We start from the raw sequence: 20382 nt of genomic DNA, 5'->3' as shown, positions 1-20382 counted from the left end.
AGTGTGTGATTCCTACCTGGATCACCTGGTGGACCCTGAGGTCCCATATCTCCTGGGCTTCCTTGAGGTCCTATATTTCCACGGGGGCCTGGTGAACCTTGCTCAGCAACCAGCCTTGAAGGAATAGGGGGCAGACCAGGAGAGCCTGGAGGGCCCTGAAAGCCTGTGATTAGAAGCAAGATGAAATAGTTTGATTAAAAAAACAACCCATATTTTATTTAATATGCCATCATCTACAGATAGGTTGATGTTACATGACTACATATATGAGAGAGGGACTGTGGTTTCACCACCCTCAGTACAGGAGCTGCATTTATTATACTGGGGGAACGTGTATGAGTATAGAGATTGTTTTCTCTGGACAGCATGCAGTAAGCAGAAGGAAATGAATGATGCTACTGGCTCCCTCATTTATGATGCAGGAACCTGGAAAGTTCTCCCTATGCAGCCAGCAGGTCTCTGAGGTCTGGCTTCATTGTTTGGTGGGCACAAAAGTATGATGGATTAGATAGAGTGAAAGATTTTAAAGATAGTTCTAAATATCCAATACATCTATTCTGTAAGATTATTTAGATCAAGAAATATTTTTTTTTCTAACCCCTAAAGTGGCTCTGATTTTGGAGTTGGCACCTCATACAAAATAAATTCATAAAGGCAAACAGTTGACTACCCGTGTTAAATTCAGGCATTTGTCCACTAACATTTGCCATGGTCATGTGGGTTGCAGGAGACTCCAGAGTTCATCTAACCCAACCTCATGCTAGGGCAGGGCCAGTTAGATCAGCTCTGTGGAGCTGCAAAATGAGTAATTTAGAAAGGAGTCAGGCATCTGACTTCACTTACTCACCAGTTACTCCTCTGTCTCCCTTGGGTCCAATAGGTCCCAGGTCACCTGGAAATCCCACTGTGCCCATAAAGCCGATGACACCTTGTTCACCCTTACGACCTTTAAGACAAAATGCCAGGTGGCATTATTACAGTTCAACAAAGATCAAGTGAGTACAAAAATCATATTATTAAAGGTATTGTGGCATAAGAAGTTCTCTTGCCCCCCAGCCAAGATCAGCGTTTCCCATCCTTACCTTTTGGTCCAGGGTACCCAGGAACACCAGGTCTTCCTGGTAATCCAGGATCACCTCTACTTCCTTTTTGGCCAATTTCTCCTGTCACACCTGTTAGTCCACTTTCTCCTTTGCTTCCTGGTGAAGCAGGTATTCCAGGTTGCCCCTGTAGTCCTGGATAGCCTGTTTAGAGCACATACAGGTTGTAATCTCTTTATACTTAAGACTTGGGCACAGGGGAAAATAACGATGCTACATAATCGTATCCCATTAGGTTTTATTTCCTTAATTTAAGCAGAGAGCTGATGCTTAGCTCCCCAATGGACTTATTCAGCACTCCAGCTCCTGCTCTCAGGCTGGCATACCCTTCTGCTGCAGTGGCAGAGGAAATAGAGCATGCAGCTCCCACAAAGCATAGTGTTATCTCAAGCAAGATTTGGGCAGAAGTGGGGTGTCTGCTGAGATACAGCCTTCACTGAGCTATTCCTGCCCAGCAAATGCCCCACTTAACTAGGTGCCTCTTTGCTTCATCCTAAATTCTCCAAGTAACTAGGGAGAAATCAGAGAGCAAAGAGTATCTGACTCAGTGCCAGGTGCTAAATAAACCAGTAACTTCCTGTTCCATGTATCTTACTGCTTCAATTGAACATCTGGATACAAACTACTTCACACTGTCTTGAGAATTCTGGGAACATCTTCTTTTGCCAGAATTACAAATTTTCTGAAGCTAAACCTGGCATGTTTCTCTTTGGTTACCTCTGCTGTCTAAGACAACATTTGGACCCTGTTTCCAAGGAGAGAGGGATTTAATAACTAGGATTTTGAGTGGGGCTGCCTGATGAAGTTGGATCACGTGTGGATAAGAATAGGAGAGGCATGTGGCAAAGTACCATTTTGGCTGGGAGATGGTGTTTCTATTCCCACTCTCCCAACTGCTTCTATTATTACTTTTAAATCCAATGATTACCTGGAGAGTGGGAATTCATATGCAGAGTTAGGTGTTTCCCTCTCTGTTTGGAGACTGAGGCATTTTGTTGGTTTTCAACTGGTTTCCCAGTTGTAAGGCATTTGTAACATTTTGTAACATTGCTAAGGTTTTTTTTTGCTGAGTTTACATAAAAACTTCCATGCATGGTGTAAAGATGGTAATGTGACACCTGCAACTTCTTCTATCACTTCTTCTACAAGCTCTTCACCATGGTACTACAGTTTGAAATGACTGTAGAGTTCAATAAACAAGTATATCAGGCCTTTAAACAGAGAGAGACAGAGTGGTTCTTCATATGTGTGAGAGAGGCAGGCTTACAGCATGGACTTTACAGAGCAAAGCTAATGCTTCCCAATGTAACTCACTTTGGACAGTAATTTCACATAGGAGAAATTTGTAAATTATTAAGAAAATACTCTGTAGACTTGCAAATCTTTCAAAGACCTCAGTTGTTCACAGAATTCTGGATGATTAAATCCATTATTTGTATGAAAATCAAACCATCAAGACAACCTGGAGGAAGTGGCTTTTGCTTTCAAGGGGTTTGTCCCTATTATCTTGCATACCATGAGTTCTGTCCAACAATTATACTGGGATCTTTTTCTGAATCAACACAGAAATAACAATAACTGCTGCTGCTGACCCAACACTTAATCTTCTGCTGCTGCCTGAGGGGAGAAAGGCACGAATTACCTGGCACTCCGTCTAGACCTGGGGAGCCTTTATCACCAGGATATCCCGATATATTTGAAATCCCAGGAGGCCCTGGAAATCCATCCTGCCCAGGAAGACCAAAGGGTCCTGGGATTCCTGAAAGGAAGAGAAGAAATAATCAGTACTGCAAAGAAAATGCTCAACTACAGTTATACAGACTCAGACTAACTATAAAGAATGGAAGTTTCAAAATGGAAACCAGCTTCAGTTCCCACTGATTTTTGTTTTCTTTTTTTCCAATGATATTGTGGAGTTTTTTTCTTAAAACAATCAAATACTAATTCTGCGTTAAAGTGCTCAGGACAGCTAATTATATCTCATGGTGTGAAATGCTGATAAACTTGTTTCTTCCAGGCTGATTCAAGCTATTGATTCAAGAGAGGAAGTACTCAAAATATCACAGTTCTATTGAAGCAGGCAAGAAAGCAGTGTTGCTCTTTCTGTGTCCTGTGGAGTCAGGGATCACAGACACTTAGAATTTTTGGGGGTCAGTTAAAACCAAAAGTTTGAATCCACAAAGTTCGCTACAGGTAAAAGTATTAAATGGTCAAAAATCTGCCAATGACAGATTATTCTTTCAAGTACATTCAAGTTGTCAGGAAACCACAACATTTCTTTTGCTTGCGAAGCTTTGTTTTTAAATAAATCAGTTCTGACAGACAAACATGAATGGGGTAAGTGGAATTGTTGTTTCATCCAGGGCTTGATAATGAATCTCTGAGTCATGTTTAAAGTGGCACAGCATGTTAGTAACAGCAAAGTCTAATACAAAAGACTAGGAATGAGCAATTGAACCAAGTAAGCAAAAGGCAGTAAGGTTTTTTTTATCTATGCCAGTTCTTAGTTCTTTCGGAGCCAAAATTTTGGAAAACTTTCTAAAAATACCCTGTGATTAGTTGTTTCATCCACAATGTCAGTATAGTTGCTCCCTGATGGAAAACTGGTGGTGAACCATCCTGAGATAAGCACAGCCTGCTACAACAAGGTGGGTTTGAGCCAGAAGATTGTACACTTCTATTAGACAAGAGGCAATGGTACAAGTAAACTGCTGTGCATGGATTAGAGCCCAGGAGGATCAGTGGGACAATCACAGGTTGATGAACAGTGAGGCTTTCAGAAGAAAGGTAAGAAGGGATGGATTTTTCAACAAAAAAGAAAGAAAGAAAATTCATAGCATTTGTGTAGCAGAGGCCTCATTAAAAATATCTGGGGAGATGATGGCTGAGAGCAGCCTCTGGCATTTGCTCAGTGGGTGCTACAAGATGCTGCTACCACAGGGAAGGACCCAGGCTGTCCTGGAGGGGTTGGCTTGTCTGGCATTGGGCAATAGATATTGCTGCTTCTGAAGAAGGGCTGGGTGAGCTGCAGCACTAGCTCCAAACAGTGACCTTTCCCACATCAGGAGCTGTCTACACCGTAACACCTACAGCTGAAATAAATAGTAAGGAGATCTTGTTCTCCGGAATACAAACCTGGAACACCTCTGTCTCCTTTCTGACCCGGAGGTCCTCGGCTGCCTTCCACTCTGCTTGGTTCTCCTGGTTCCCCTTTGTCACCCACTACACCTGGCATCCCTGCAGAGCCGTAGCCATCTGGACCTGTTGCAGAATTGTTCAAAATTAGGAGGAAAGCCGAAATGTTTCCACATGTAACAATGTATCAGCATGCTAACCTACACCTATAGAGCATGTGGATTTACTAAATACATGAAGTGGATTTATTGGTACGTGAGGTTAATTGAAAAATTGGCTCATAATGGGGAAAAAACAACAACAGCAACAAAAACGTCTTGAGGATTTAACTTTGTAAGAGGAAAGAAATTATCACAGAATGACAGAATTTCAGGGGCTAGAAAGGACCTCGAAAGATCATCTGGTCCAACCTCCCTGCCAGAGCAGGAATGCATCCAGGCGAGTTTTAAATATCTCCATAGAGGGAGACTTCACAACCCCCCTGGGCAGCCTGTTCCAGTGTTCTGTCACCCTCACAGTGAAAAAATCTTTCTTCATATTTACATGAAACTTCCTATGCCTCAACTTCCACCCATTGCCCCTTCTCCTGTCATTGGGCACCACTGAGAAAAGTCTGACTCCATCCTCTCAGGACTCACACTCACCCTTTACATATTTGTAAACTATTGATGAGGTCACCTCTCAGTCTCCTCCAAGCTAAAGAGCCTCGTCTCCCTCAGTCTCTTCTCATATGGAAGATGTTCTACTGCCTTAATCATCCTCCTGGCTCTGTGCTGGATTCTTTCAAGTAGCTCACTGTCTTTCTTGAACTGAGAGGCCCACAACTGGAAAAAATATTCCAGATGCAGCCTCACCAGGGCAGAGTAGAGGGGGAGAAGAACCTCTCTCGACCTACTGGTCACACCCCTTCTAATCCACCCCAGAATGGCATTGGCCTTCCTGGCCACAAGAGCACCTTGCTGGCTCGTGAAAATATAAATTGAAGTTGTGTGCTAGCACATGTGTGAGGCAGAACATAGTCTATGAAGTTGTTTGCCTGAAATAATAAAGCAAATTCCATGCTGCGCTTTGGATGACTCAGTTAAGAAGGCCATATTGCAAAGATCTCACTGACCAGACTTGCAGCCAGTACAATGTTGTACCTATGAACAGCCAGAAATCTCACTTACCTGGTGATCCTGGTAAGCCCTTAGAGCCTGGTAAACCATGCAGTCCACCGATTCCTCTTAAGCCAGGCAAGCCTGTTTTAAAATTGCATTAATGATTATCAAAATAGTTTCTATGAGTCTGTATACATTCTGAGGCAAAACCCCCCTCAAATGATGATTTTAAATACTACTCTGTGTTAAAATCTTCTGTATTGTATGCAAATTAATTCATTACAATAACACCACAACATGGTTTTCTGATTGGCAAGTTTTCTTATTATCCAATATGCTCAACGTGGCATTTTTGTTTTTTAAGTGTCTCTGATCTGTCTGGTATCATGCCATTAGTTCCAGTCTTGCTGTCACAATTTTCTTAATAACCATTTAGTTTTCCAAAATCCTCAAACCAAGACAATTCTAGCATAATTGTAGGGTCTAAATGTGATTATAATGAAGCTCTCATCAGGAGGAATTCCCTCTGTGTCATATAAAAAAGCAACAAAACCCTAACAAAATATCTAATAGCTACTGGAGTTACTGCTGCTGCTAAGTTAATATTTCTACCTGTCAAAGTGTTAAGCATGATGTTGAAGCTAGACAGATATCTCTAATCAGTGGCCAGAGCTCTGGGGGACAACTCAGCCTTCACAAAAATAAGTGACTTTCTCTCTCTTCACTGTCTATAAAGGCGGTCTTCGTAACTGTATTAACTTAAATTTGATGCACATTCAGATAGATGAACCTTACTAAAAGCAAGGCAGTTTCTCACTGTACTGTAGAAAAACCCTTTACTCTTAGTAAATTAAGGAATTATGTGTCAACCAATGAGATTCTGTATCCTATGATACAAACAGCTTCTCTTTAGGCTATTGCTTGTGTTTTGATAGCAGAATTCTGTCTGAGCCGTAAGTCATTTCTCCTTAACAGCAGACACTGGAACAATTTGCAGTTTTTGATGATGGTGTAGGACAAGTATGTTGTTTGCTATCTAATGCCACATTATAATATTCTAACACTGCATTTCATTACTCCTGCTGCATCTTAAACATTTTTTTGGGGGGGTTTATTCCCAGCTATCATGAAAAATGTGAATGTTTCCAGCAAACTGTACAAGAATACAGTTGAGGGAGTTCATCAAGCGGTTGAAGTGAACTCAGCAGACACCAGTCCTTCAGAAGCCATAAATCAGAAATGAGCAACATGGGCCTTCACTACTGCACCTGGACTTTATGAGGAATAAACGTTTACTAGAGGGAACTTTTGCCATTCTGAACTGCAAAAAGGTCCCTTTCTTCTTCTTCACCCCAACAGAACAAAAGCAAGCGCTCACTCTGACACAATTGAACAGCTGAAGCTGAATACCTGCTTGTCCAGGTAAGCCAGGCCAGCCAGGAGTTCCCTTTTCACCTTTTGATCCAGGTGTCCCAGAGCTTCCTTGTTGCCCTGGGGGTCCGACGAGCCCTGGCAAACCTGTGCGACAACGGTGAATCATTGCTTATGAGAGTCCTTAAAACCAACAGCAAAACACAGGCTTCTGCTACCTTCATTCTCCCAGGTAGTAAAATGAAGGCATTTCCCTCCTAATATCATTGTATGACACTGTACTGCTCATCCAATTGAAGAGAACAAAGGTAGAACAAAACAATTAATTACATACTCCAGGATTCTGACAACTTCAGAAGTACAGTGTGCTTCTCCTATACTCAAATGCTAATTTTACTTGCCAGTAACTTATTGTAACTTGCCAGTTACAGTAAGTAATTAAATATATACGCACTTTAGTTTTCCCTTCTGCTGCATCTGTTTTGCCTTTCCAACTGGAAAGGTGATCAAGCAAGGACTGTTTCACAGTAAGGTACCTACCAAAATTGCTCCAGTCTTGGCTGGAGTTCTAAGCTCTGTAGTTATACAAGAAATGTCAAGCAACTGCTCTGAAAGAGATTTTCATGATCCTTCTGCAATAAGACATTTTCTTAAGCCCCAAGTTTATGATCCAGCCAGGGCTGAACCTGACTTTGGTTTCTCTTGTAGAGCTGGCCAATGGGCCTGGTTCAAAGGCTCCAGAGTAACTGGGTCATGAGAGAAATGGATTATAATATATGGCACAAAAGAGCACTGAGAAGCCACATCCTTGTGGTATTGTGACAGCATTAGGGTACTTGAGTATGCCAGCAATAAAACACTTTGACCAGACATGAAATTGCTATAAAAAAGCAAAGACTAGTATGAAGCAGAGGTAGGGTTTTGAAATTGCTTCTTAATGGGGTCTACTGTAAGTTCCACATCCTTTTCACTGCTCTTTATCAACTTACAGAATGATCAACATATAAACAACTTAATTACCTTCTTTCTTTTGAGAGAAAATATTGTTTTCTTTTCTTTCTCTTTTAAAACAGTTTTATTCTTTGGAGTGTTAATAAGAACATTTTACCTTCCTGTCCCACAGAGCCAGGGACACCCTGTGTGCCCTTGAGGCCTTCAATGCCAGGGAAACCAGGATCACCACCTTCACCTTTTTGTCCTATGCTTCCTCTTGTGCCTGAAAAACCACAAAACCAGTATGTTTTTTAATTAACCTTAGTATGACCCTAAGCTAACACACATAATGTGAAGATGGCTACTGAATGGGTCCTGGTCTTGCCACAAAGAGCCATTCTTCTCATCATAGAGTGTTTGCATAACCTAGGAGAATGACCAGTCTACAGCATGCTAGCCAAACCATCATTATATTTGTTTTTCTAAATATTCCTTAAATTATGTGGACTATGACACTGATGTTCAAGTATGTTGCATGTGCTGGGAAATTTTAATACATTACCTAGTCAACCCAATTCAAAATCAACAGAACTCTGCTATCCCACGTTCTAAAATCATGGTCTGATATTACTCCTTTTGTCACCAATGGCAAAAAAATTAGATGGGAATGAGTGCTGAGGTTGCAAGTGATTGATGGTTTCTGCTATAACTACTTTCAGTTGAAGAGGTAACCATAGCACATACTCGAGGAAGACATTTCAGTTAAAAAAAAATCAATAATGAAAAGATGAACCTCTTCAGGACATATCATGAGAGGACAGGTTCAACGGCTATCAAAAGTCCATGGTAAGCTCCCCCTTCCTTCCTCTGTGGGCTTAAGTATGTGAAAACTAATACATCCAGAGTAACTGTGAAATTAATACCTGTTAAGCCTGGCACACCAACTTCTCCTTTAAGGCCTGGCCTTCCTGGTAAGTTTATAGTATCTCCCCGATCACCTATTTCAAGCAAAAATGAATACATGAGGCTTCAATTTAAGTAGTATTTCCTGCTGTTTTGAAGGAAATGCAAGGCAAAATAAACCAGGAATAAGTTAAAGAATGAAAACCACAAAGTTTCCAGAACAGCCGCCCCTCTCTGCCATAGATAGATTTATCCATGAACAGTACACAATGCATGAAATCAACAGTATTAAACTTTTCACATCTACAGCATCATTCTGTAAGACTGTATGAAGACTCTTTAGAGACCGCCTAAACCTCTTCAGATATCAAGGCTGAGCATTTGATGGTGAATGAATACAAATTGCACTCAGATAAGATAACAAGCTCACCTATTTCACCGTGTGAGCCAGGTGTACCAAAATGGCCTGCAATTCCTGGAAGACCCTTTTCTCCCTATAATACGATTGAAAACAGGTATCAGTTAATGAGGAAAAGGATTTATACTATGTTCCAAGCAGCATAGTTTGGAAATATTGAAAAAGACTATTACATTTTTGAATTTCTGTAATTACAGTCACCAAGGCAGTACAAACCAAGGGACAAGTCATTTTTGCAAAGACAAGTTTGAAATCCAGACCATCCTTTTACACTCCTTGTGCTGTTTTAGCTGAGATAAAGTTACTTTTCTCCAAAGTAGCTAGTATAGGGCTATGTTTTTGATGTGTGCTGGAAACAGTGTTGATAACACAGGGATGTTTTCATTGTTGCTGAGCAGTTCTTAAACAGCATCAAGGCCTTTTCTGCCTCTCACATCACCCTACCAGTGAGCAGCCTGGGGATGTACAAGAAGTTGGGAAGGGGACACAGCAAGGATAGTGGACCCTAAATGACCAAAGAGATATTCCAGTAACATATGATGTCATGCTCAGCAACAAGATAGGGTGAAGGTTAGCCAGCAGGTTGCTGCTTGAGGACTGGCTGGGCATTGGTTGGTCAGTAGCAAACAACTGTTTTCATTTGCATCCTTGTCTTTCTGAGGTTTATTTCCCTCTCTCTGTTATTTCTCTTTTTGTTATAATCTATGATTATTATTATTATTACTAAATTGTTCCTATCTCAACACACAATTTTTCTCACTTTTACCCTTCCAATTCTTTTCCATCCTGTGGGGGTAGGGAGTGAGAAAGCAGCTGTGTGGTGCTTAGTTGCTAGTTGGGGTTAAACAACAACAGTTCTGCAGTCCTTGGTTAGGAAAAAAGTCCTAGTGGAATCTAAGGGCAAAGCTATCTGAGAAAGAAACATAGTTTTTGGTTCTCTTAAGTAAGAGATGTCTGCAAGTCTACTGTCAGGCCTTTTGTAAGAATTTATTTCACAGAGTCACTGTGAGAAAGGGAAGAGTAATCTCCGCTTTGAGAATAACTTCTACCAACAGCTATGGCAACAGGACCAAGGGCCTAGAAGGAACTGTCTGGATCCTTATGGGCAAAAACCTGGCATTAGAAATATAAATGTCTCCCAATGAGAAAAGAAAGGACACTGGTTAATGAACATTGGATGAATCAAGCAAAAAAAATTTTTTTTTTTCATTTTTTTATATAATTTTTATCTATTCCCTAGAGAAGCTTAAGGCCACCCTTATTCCATCCTGGGCAGGAACTCACCCTCCCTCCTGTGATACCAGGGAAGCCTCTGATGCCAGGAGAGCCAGCTGGACCAGGATACCCTTTTAGACCTGTCAGCCCTTTCGCACCAATGTCCCCTTTTGCACCGGCCACATAGCTGGGATGCCCAGGGGACCCTGGTGTTCCTGTCTTTCCAGGAACACCCGGCATTCCCTTGCTACCTGCAGGCAAGGAAGAAGAAAAACAAAGACAACTTCAGCTATTAAAGCCGGGAAAGCTGATGTGCAGTTGCTTGTCCTGCTAGTGGCCTTCTGTGAGCGTGGCACCATGATGCACCAGTACCAAAAGGCAGCACACACACATGACATAACCAAGCAAAGATTTCCTTGGTAGGGGCTTTGTGAAAGGCAACCAGGAGCTCAGCTTTCACTGTCAGAAACTTTGCTGGTGGGGGCTGCAGCACAGTGGTATGGTAAGCAGGTAATATTTAATGTGGTAACTAAGAAAATACAGCAATGAAAAGTCCTGAATGTGCTCACTTTGTTTTACACTGACCTTTTATGCCAAAGAATCCCTTTGTTCCCCTTTCTCCAGCATCTCCTTTTTCACCTTTTACTTCCATCATCATGCTGGGCTTGATCTTTGGGGGTTCTCCTGGGGGGCCTTGATCTCCACGGTCACCTAAAGGCCACATTACAAAATGCTAGTCAGTGGCACTGTGTTGGAAAAAGTGAATGGAAGCATAACATTAGCAAAAAGGGATTAAGAGATAATCTTGCATAAACTCTGGAACATCCACTTGCAGAAGACGTTACCTGTGTCAATACACCGTGTCAGCAGAATAGTCAAGCATAAGAAAACATGAAAACTGACTTGGACACACAGTATTGGGGAACCAGACCCAGGCTCCTCTGCAACAGATAAATCTACCTCCCAGCAGAACAGTTAGATAACATGTATTTATAAAAAAATCAAAAAGAACACAGGAAAAAGCACAGAAATGTAGGTTAGCTCCAATGAAAGGGAAACTCTCAGTCAAAAGTCTTGGGCTACTGAAAGTGTTTGGATTTGTTACCAGTTATTTTGTTCCTTTTCTTGATCTGAAGGTTACTGATGACATCAGTAAATAATAGCCTGAAGAAAAGATCTAAATAGACTGTATGATGGTCTTTAGTTCTCTGTGGGATGCAGAGACAGGCCATCCAAACTTGTCACCTACAATCATGCACTGTGTTGCACCAAGAGGAGCATTTGCACTTTTCTTTGCAAGGGCTGTTTTCACACTTGTCTTTTGCTTAGACCTCTCCTGAATTACTGTGCACTGTTTTGCAACCTTTGAATTGCAGAATGTTTTTCCTTTAGTATTTATCTCAGGATCCCTAGAAAGAATGCATTGGCCTTGTGTTTGCCTGTATTTAAAGATAATTCTATGAAAAGAGAAGAGGACTGAGTGACAGTTTTCATCAACTTAACTGCTTCATTGCTCAGTTTTCTGAGTATTTCAGTGCCTTTACAGTGCAACTGGAACAAAATCAATCTTTTTCCTCAAATACCTTAAACACTTCTGGGAAGAGGCTCTGTTGAGTTCTGCACATGCTTGGGGTGGCATTATCTGAGCTGAGCTGAAAAATGAGATACCTCTCTCCAACCTCAAACGTGTAAAGATTCACAAAGTAACGTTTCACTAAGCCTAAAATCCAGGCCTCTGGGCCAGAGACTCATGTGTGAAATAGGTGGAGGAATATCTGAGCTAAATTTACCATGTGACAAATGTCTCTCCTTTGTGTTCATGTAAAATAGTTCTCCAGATGTGAAAAGCAAACACACTAATACCACTCATAAGCAAATACCTTTAAAGCCACGTGCACCCTGTGAGCCTTTATCACCCTGAGCCCCATGCAGGCCAAATTCTCCTTTGAATCCCTTGATGCCTGGTCTTCCTTTTAGGCCTGTCATGCCTTTGAAACCATCAATACCAGGTGAACCTCTTGAGCCTTTAAAGAAAGAAAGCAAAGAGAACTGTTACCTCTTTCAGATTTCTGCAAACCAAGTAAATGTAAACCAGCAATGCATGACTGAAACACTACCAAAATTTCAGTGCAGCAGTACTTATTTTTGGGTGTCTTGATGCCTAGGGTAATCTGTGTCTCAAGATCAGCCACTCAGGCTCTCTGGGATGCAAAGAAGAGCAGGGGTGGGTAAACTGAAATGCCCCACTGGTCAAGAGATGTGGAAATGACCAGAACTTTATGTCTTTTTCTGAAAGATGAGTTCAAACACTCTTACAGATAAACTACAGAAAAGTACCTAGTTCCATGTAAGAGGTACAAATTATGGGCCTAGGACTGGATGGCACTTTCTCACTAAGAATTTCCATACTCCTCTTTTCTTTGTGTTAAATTAGCATTCTGATAAAAGTCTGCATCAAGGTCTTGTGTCTGATATTGCTCACTACACACCTCTCAGCTTTAAAAAACTTTAAAGTTTGAGGAAACAGTTGCACTGACACTCAGTGGGACTAGCACAAGGGAAAGCCTTCTGCAGAGAGAAGAGTATAGATGCTGTACAAACTTTAAAAGGAAAAATAAAACAACCATTGCTCTTCTAAATAGGGCTGCATGTCACAAGCTAGCATTCTGCCAAACACAACACAGAGAATATATTATTCACATGACCCTAACACTTCTGCCCAGCAGAGAACATGTCCTGTTCATCTCAGCACAAAACAGCTTTAAGCAATGTTACTATTTTCAAAGCAACTGCCCAGAGCTCACCTTTATCTCCGGGAAAGCCATCCATTCCACTTATGCCAGGGGGACCAGTCACACCACGTATCCCTTGTAATCCTGGGAAACCTGTATCACCTTTGTCACCAGCCAGACCTTTCAGGCCCACAGGGCCAGGAAAACCTTGCTCACCGTCTTCTCCCCTAACACCAGGTGGACCTGCCATGTGAAAAGGCAAATGGAGATTTTTTTTAGAAAGCATTTGGACATGACATACATGATGATTTCATACAAAGTAGCTCAAGAAGAAGAAAACTACTATCCTACAAGCTTCATGTTGAGGAGATGGTGTGGAGGGACAGGGACAACTAGGTTTATTTTTCAGCAAAGAACTGCAGAAATTAGTATAAAGACAAAGCAGCTCATCAAAACAAACCAGTCTCACTATTGTCTTGGTTCTATACCCACTCCCTACAGGTCCTTTCCCTCCTCTTAAATTTAAGAATTAAGACCCTTTTCCATAAGACTACTCCCATTTGGTAGCTCCCTTCTCTTAGGTTGCCACCAGCAAGCTCTGACCTGACTGAGTAGGTGGCTACAGAAAGAAAAGCAGCAGCTGTGATAGTGAGGACCATCATCCCCCCCTACTTCTACTGTGGTATCAGCATAATTTGCAGTCACTGTCTGCACTACTGCTGTCATTTGCTTGGCTGGGCATTAAAGCATGGCATATGCCACTATCCCAAGCTTAACATTCCACTATGGAAACAATACAATGAACTGGCAAGAGGAGTAACACAAAAAAGCAATACTTCCTCACCAAGAGGTCCTTGAGGGCCAGGCCTGCCACCAGGCCCAGGGTTTCCTGGTAGTCCTGGGAATCCATGTGTTCCCGGTGTGCCTGGCAGCCCCATCAAACCAGGGAGACCTTGTGGCCCTGGATCTCCTTTGGCTCCTGGCAAACCTGGTCTACCATCCGCTCCTAAAATACCATAATCACACATTAGAGGGCATAAATACCTAGAGAGCTTACCATTACATATCACTTCTGTGCATGCTTTAGTCTTTCAGGGTATATTTTACCTCTGAAAATTCAGTGAGAAGAGGAAAGGCAAATGACAAGATTGCTCATTAGTTTTAAAATAATTGACATTACCAATACTGATCTCAATATTTGCATTGGAAAGGTTGACTGGCTCTTTCAAATTAATACAAATTGGAAACAATTTGTCACCAGACGGAAATACATGCAGTAGAATTGATTGCACCCTTAGCATGTTTGCAGATGACACCAAGCTGTGTGGTCTTATTACACACTGGAGGGACTTGGACAGGCTTGAGAGGTGGGCCCAAGCAAACCTCATGAAGTTCAACAAGGCTGAGTGCAAGGTCCTACACATGGATCGGGCAATCCCAGGCACAAATATAGGCTGGGTAAGGAGTGGCTCAAGAGCAGTCTTGAGGAAAAGGACTTGGGGATGCCACTTGACAAAAAAACTCAACGTGAGCTGGGAATGTGCACTTGCAGCCCAAAAGGCCAACTGTATCCTGGGCTGCATCAAAAAGTGTGACCATCAGGATGAGGGAGGTGATTCTTCCTCTCTAGTCTGCTCTTGTGAGAGCCCACCTGGAGTACTGCATCCAGTTCTGGTGCCCCCAGCACAAGAGGGACATCAAACTACTAGAGCAGGTCCAGAGGAGGTCCATGGAGACGGAGAGCTGGAGCACCTGTCCTATGGGGACAAGCTGTGAGAGTTGGGGCTGTTCAGCCTGGAGAAGAGAAGGTTTTGGGGAATCTTTATAGTGGCCCTCTAGTACCTGAAGGGGGCCTATAAGAAAGCTGGGAAGGAACATTTTACAAGCGCTTGTGATAAGATGAGATGGAATGGCTTCAAGTTTGAGGAGGGCAGATTTAGACTTGATATTAGAAAGAAATTCTTTACAGTGATGGTGGTTAGACACTGCAACAAGTTGCTTAGGGAGGCTATGGATGCCCCCTTCCTGGAGGTGTTCAAGGCCAGGTTCAATGAGGCCTTGGGCAACCTGGGCTAGTGGAAGGTGTCCCTGCCCATGGCAGGAAGTTGGAACTACCTGACTTTTAAGGTCCCTTCCAACCAAACCATTCTATGAGTAAGTCGCTTCTGCTTTTAACACAAATAATTCTGTAATTCCTGATCTTTCTCTTTATCACATTGATTTCATAACAATCAAATCAAGCAGCAGACTGAACCACTGGAATAATGTTCTGTATCTTTTCCAAAACATGACAGGCAGGAGTGGAAACATTTAAAGGAAATTATGGGTTCTGTTTTTGTGTTACATTCCAGAAATTTTCAGGTGAGGTTGTTTCAAGGCATTGTTATAAGATTTATAAAAATTCTGATGCAAAATGGCCCCAATTCTATATGACTTAGTGCACTTGGTGAAAACTTACATCTCTATGATATAAGATGTGTCAAGATTTAAAAGGTAATGCCTGCGTTGCCTTCAGATTAAAGAGGCATGCAGTGTTCAAGACCTCAAAAGTACATGGCACTTAAAATCCAAGCCAAGTGGATCTGCTTCCCTTTATTTGGGTTTTATGTCAGTGTAGGTCCATCGCCTTGACTGCAGTTAAGGGTGCTTTATAACTGAGGTCATGTAAGGTGAGTTTTCTTGGAAACAGAATGCAGACTTCAGCTTTATATTCTGAGGGGATAGTAGTCTAAGTGGCAACACTAGTTGTAGTGCAGTGTGAAGGAGCGCTGGTCATAAACAATGTATCTCCAGAAGGTGTTGGATGAGCTAGGTAATACTGGTAACAGTTGAGGTAGATGGGGAAGGGATGAAATACCAACAGACACTGGGATTTGATGCTGGGGTCATGAGTGCCTCCAATACATACTAATACAATCTCTTACTACTCTTACACATTTACAATTTGGCAACATTTTAGCAGTGTTTGCACAAACACTTCTTCATGTGAGGCAGCTGTTACCTCTAATTCCCGGTACTCCTTGATCTCCTGGCATGCCTTTCAACCCTGGGAATCCAGGAAGCCCAGCATCCCCTCGGGGACCTGCTGGTGCTCCTAAAACATCACCAGGAAGGCCCTTCAACCCTGCTGCTCCTGGAGCACCGGATTTTCCTGTAAGGCCTGGGTGTCCCTGCAATCCTGGTAGACCATTCGGGCCCCTGTCTCCCCTGGGTCCAGTAAAACCTGTAAATAAAACAGGAACAAGGTATGGCAGTGTTCAAACAGATGTCAAACTTCAAATCCTAGATGCACCACCCCAGTGCCTTTTGTATTACTGGGTGACAGCTCCAAGTACAGTTACTTCTGTGCAATGATTTTGACACAGTTCCCATCACCCACTCTGTTGGCAGATGACAGGGGAAAGGCTTCTTGTACACTGGAAATTGAACCTGGACTGGAAGTTAAGTCCAAGCCCTGGTGAAAGACAATATGGAAGACTGCACAAAATTGGTCAAAGTGCTGACCACCCTGTGGCCTGGAGCCATATGGTGTGGGAGCCCTAATTTAGCATTTAGAGCACTGTACAGAACTTAGAAGGGAAAATACACATTCATCATACTGCTCTATGCTGCACAGAGTCGTTCTTTATGATGTGTCCCTTGCCTTTTGATCAGGATATGCATCACCTCTTCTTTTGCTTTTTCTTTTGCTATTACAGATGCTGTAGGTGCACCTAGAGCACCTAGAGCTTTTCCCTAGGTGTACCTTAGGGAAAAGCAGCACTTGGGCTGGATTTGGGAAAGTCTGCAGTAGTTCAGTATCTGTGAGGATTTAGGACATGGAAACGAGACAGATGGGAGAATTTCTAAAGAGCTCCTAAATGATGTTGCATCAATAGCTTCTGAATTGTGCTACAGAAAAAAACCTCATTGCCTTTATCTCTAACCAAATTAACCTGGTCAACCACAGGGAAGTGGTAGTTTCTGGCAGCAACTCTTGCTGAACTGACTGATGATCCATAAACATACCCAGTGCACCTTGTATGTATGTGCAGTAGCACTCATCTGACTTATGATCTACAAATGGATCAACTATACATGCAATTAATTGATGTGTCTTGGACATCCAGGAACTTCTGGAGAGAGATAGAAGCTCTGGGATTTAATCTGTACAATTATAGACTAGCATGAAATATGACAGGCACTGAACACTAGCAAACACAGAGAGCTATGGGCAAGATGAGTAGCTAGTACTTTGCTGTGGATATGTCCAGTATAATTTATACTAATGCTGCAAAGAGTTAAATAAAAATACTAGTAACAGTATTTTCTTCCTTTCTGCATCATCATTTTGAATATATTCCATTTGGAATCTGGAATATCTTATAGTTTCATAGTTTCATAGTTTCATTCAGGGTTGGAAGGGACCACAAGGATCATCTAGTTCCAACCCCCCTGCCATGGGCAGGGACACCCCACACTAGATCAGGCTGGACAGAGCCTCATCCAGCCTGCTCTTAAACACCCCCAGGGACGGGGCCTCGACCACCTCTTGTTAGTGAATTTATTCCTACGTGAGCTTCATGTTTTTTTACTGTTACATTTGTAATTTTGCAATATAAACCAGATTTTTTTTTTTAAATAAGTGTCTATGTTACTTGTCATCATTATAGAATTTGCAAAAAATCCTTTTGGATTTGAAAAGTAGCAGTTTTGTATAATAGTTTATTGTCTGCACGTGGAAGGGAAGGTAAGTGAAAATGTATCTGCAATCAAGCATTTGAGTTTCATTGACTGCAGTAGAGAGGTCAAAAGTATCCAGAGAACAACTAATTATTTCAAGATACCTGGAGGACCTGGGAGTCCTTCCCGTCCTGGATCACCTCGTGTACCATTTAGCCCTGGAAATCCCATTGGGCCTGGATCACCTGGGAATCCTCTTGCTCCTTTTGCACCTATATTAAAGAAAATAACAAAGTGTGATCTGAACAAACAAAATAGGAAGGTGCACATACCATAAGAAAAGGCAGTGGTAAGTATCATCATGATGTGTTTCCAGATGCAGAGATGAAACTTCACTTTTCAATTTAATGAGACTATTCTGCAGCTCTTTAGCAGTACTTGATCAAGATCCCAAGACATGGACCAAAAATCTGGGCTCAGAGCTCTTGGAAACATGGATTAACCTGACTTAAAGACAAATGGTATAGAGACTATTAGGGTGAAAATAATTAGTCTCATACACTTTTGGAGATTGTAATGCTTTTGTAAATTAAGGCTTTCATCTTAAGGTCAAAAGGCAATGTCTTAGAAGAATGCTCAACAGAAACAGGCACAAATAAGATGCTGTATGAGGAACTAAGTTTTCCCTTCCTTGCTAAACTGATCACAGAAAAAGAGCAGTCTGGTTTAAATAATCACAAAATAGAAATGTAAGGCTAAAGGTTAGCTCTAATCATCCTAGAAACCGAATACAAATTAAGTAGCCTACTTATTTGTAACAGTATAGGTCTATAGTTTTGGTAGCAAAAGAAGAGCTGTGCCCTGACAAAGTGAACTTATGTTCATACTGAGTTACCTCCTAACAGCTACAATGAGACATCACTTCCTTGTGATACAGTATTTGACATTTAGGTAAGAACAAATACTGCTGTTTCTTAACACCTCAAAATATGCAAACATTTACTAGGGTTCTTTTGTTATATTTATAAAAGTGAATTATTTATTTATTTATGAATTAATTTCATGCCATAGTTTTATTATGTGAGTCTCATTAATTCTTTGTATGCCAAGATCAAGATTTTTTTTGTTAAAGGCCTTTGAAAATAATTCCTGTGATTGCTTTGTTTCCCCACACCTCCCCAGCTCCTCAACTCTGAGTTCCCAGCTCCAAGCCTGAAGGTCAACAACAGCTTTAACATTTTAAATGTTGTTGCTTAGCATCACCATGAACTACAAGTAATTTATTTATTACACCGAAAACAAGCTTCTCTCCACCTTTAACCATGACAAGCCAAGGAAAATAATAGTCAAATTTTGCTACTTTATTTTTTTGAATTTTGATTAACTGTTTTGGTTCCCCCCCCCTCCCCAATTTCAGCAGTTGTTTGTGAAGAGGAGAAAGAAACCTTTAAAAAGGCCACACATAAGGTGCACATAAACAGCCAATGCAACGTGAATAGCATTTTCCCAGTGCTGTGCAGAACTATTGTTCTCTCTCTTACATAAACAATAACTTCTCAGAAAGCAATTAAAAGGAAAAATCCTAGGCTTTCAGGTCTCAATGTAAAATTCTAATGTGCCTCTTACCTAAATAGCATCTTGGTGTTGTTTCCCATCTGCAATAACTTTCATTCATTCTGTTCAGTATTGCACTAATTAAAAAGCCGTGTTAGAGAAAGAGGGTGGCAGATGGAGAGTGCAACCACTGCTTGCCACTATTTCAGTAACTCATTATGTGATGTTAGCAGATGTTAACATATTGTGCCAAAGAGCAGTAGGAAAATGTTCTTACTGTAGGCCAGTGTTCAGCTTGCAAGTGCTTCAGCTATATGTTCGGAACAGTAAACAACTTAAACCTTTTTTCAACAGTGATCATGTATGTCTTTGAAACTACAGAATAACAAGGATATAACTTAAGATGGGCTGTGTATGTGGCCAGGAATTTCAAATGAACACATGAATATGAGGGTGTGAGACTATAAAGATGAATCCTTGCTTAATATACTGAGTGCCATCAAGATCTAGGACACTGAGAGGCTTGATTGTCTCTAGCAAAGCTCCCTTCTGGCTGCAATAGAAGGTGGAAGGAAATCTTCAGGACAAACCCCACATCACTCCAAGCAGATAATTAAAAGAGGGTAAAGGAGGTGTTGGTGCTTTTGTGTCAATCCAGAGACTGTGGGTAGGAGTGATGCTGCAGGAAACTCAATTGACACAACTATGGCAACAAGAGGCTGCAAAAAGTAGTAATATGTGTTCTGTTCCTCCCAGGTTTCCAGTTCCAGAACAGGCTTGAGTTGAAAGGTGGCTCTGAACACAGTTCTGCCCTAGGCTGAGTAAGGGGCCTTTCCCAGTTTTTGAAGGGATGCAAAACCATCTTAAAACTACTGAAAAATGTAAGCAACAGAGGGAGCTGTTTAAGAGTACATAATACAAAGCACACAAACCCAGTATCACTTTGTGTTACAGCAGTCTTACCGCTAGGAACTAAATCTGCCTGTATTCACTGAAAGAAAAACCCTCAAGCTCATGTGAATGAAAAAAAATACATCGTCATACTCAGGAAAAAAATTACAAAGATGGCAAAGAAACCTTTCAGAAGCACAGGCATTAGGACTAAGGAAAAATAGGTTAAAGATACACAAACTTTTAAGAGAGATAAAAAGTTTCCTTTTAAGTTCCATCAGTATGTGGATAAATCAATCCATGCATACCGTAATAAAATTTGTGCTGGAGAAAAAAAGCTTGATCTTAAATTTTATAGCCCAGATCTT

General features: G+C 41.5%; 1 protein-coding gene across 1 annotated transcript in view; it reads right to left on the bottom strand.

The window, feature by feature from the left end:
- The window catches only part of COL4A2 (collagen type IV alpha 2 chain), a 153000-nt gene that overhangs the window by 7603 nt on the left and 125015 nt on the right, over nt 1-20382 (bottom strand). Inside the window, exons 28-44 of the mRNA XM_068170371.1 lie at nt 17734-17841; nt 15909-16130; nt 13752-13913; nt 12980-13150; nt 12056-12199; nt 10761-10886; nt 10245-10426; nt 8973-9036; nt 8563-8637; nt 7815-7922; nt 6746-6853; nt 5405-5476; nt 4236-4361; nt 2743-2859; nt 1083-1244; nt 848-946; nt 17-163 (exon numbers count right to left, since the gene is read on the bottom strand). Of these exons, the coding sequence (XP_068026472.1) occupies nt 17-163; nt 848-946; nt 1083-1244; nt 2743-2859; nt 4236-4361; nt 5405-5476; nt 6746-6853; nt 7815-7922; nt 8563-8637; nt 8973-9036; nt 10245-10426; nt 10761-10886; nt 12056-12199; nt 12980-13150; nt 13752-13913; nt 15909-16130; nt 17734-17841 (2193 nt within the window). The remainder of the gene's footprint in view (nt 1-16; nt 164-847; nt 947-1082; nt 1245-2742; nt 2860-4235; nt 4362-5404; nt 5477-6745; nt 6854-7814; nt 7923-8562; nt 8638-8972; nt 9037-10244; nt 10427-10760; nt 10887-12055; nt 12200-12979; nt 13151-13751; nt 13914-15908; nt 16131-17733; nt 17842-20382) is intronic.

Source organism: Melanerpes formicivorus, unplaced genomic scaffold (assembly GCF_026170545.1).
Source record: "Melanerpes formicivorus ecotype bairdi unplaced genomic scaffold, bMelFor1.0.p_v2 SCAF_1, whole genome shotgun sequence".
NCBI lineage: Eukaryota > Metazoa > Chordata > Aves > Piciformes > Picidae > Melanerpes > Melanerpes formicivorus.
The sequence above is the reverse complement of the archived record's forward strand: the minus strand, read 5'-3'. Positions and strand labels throughout refer to the sequence as shown.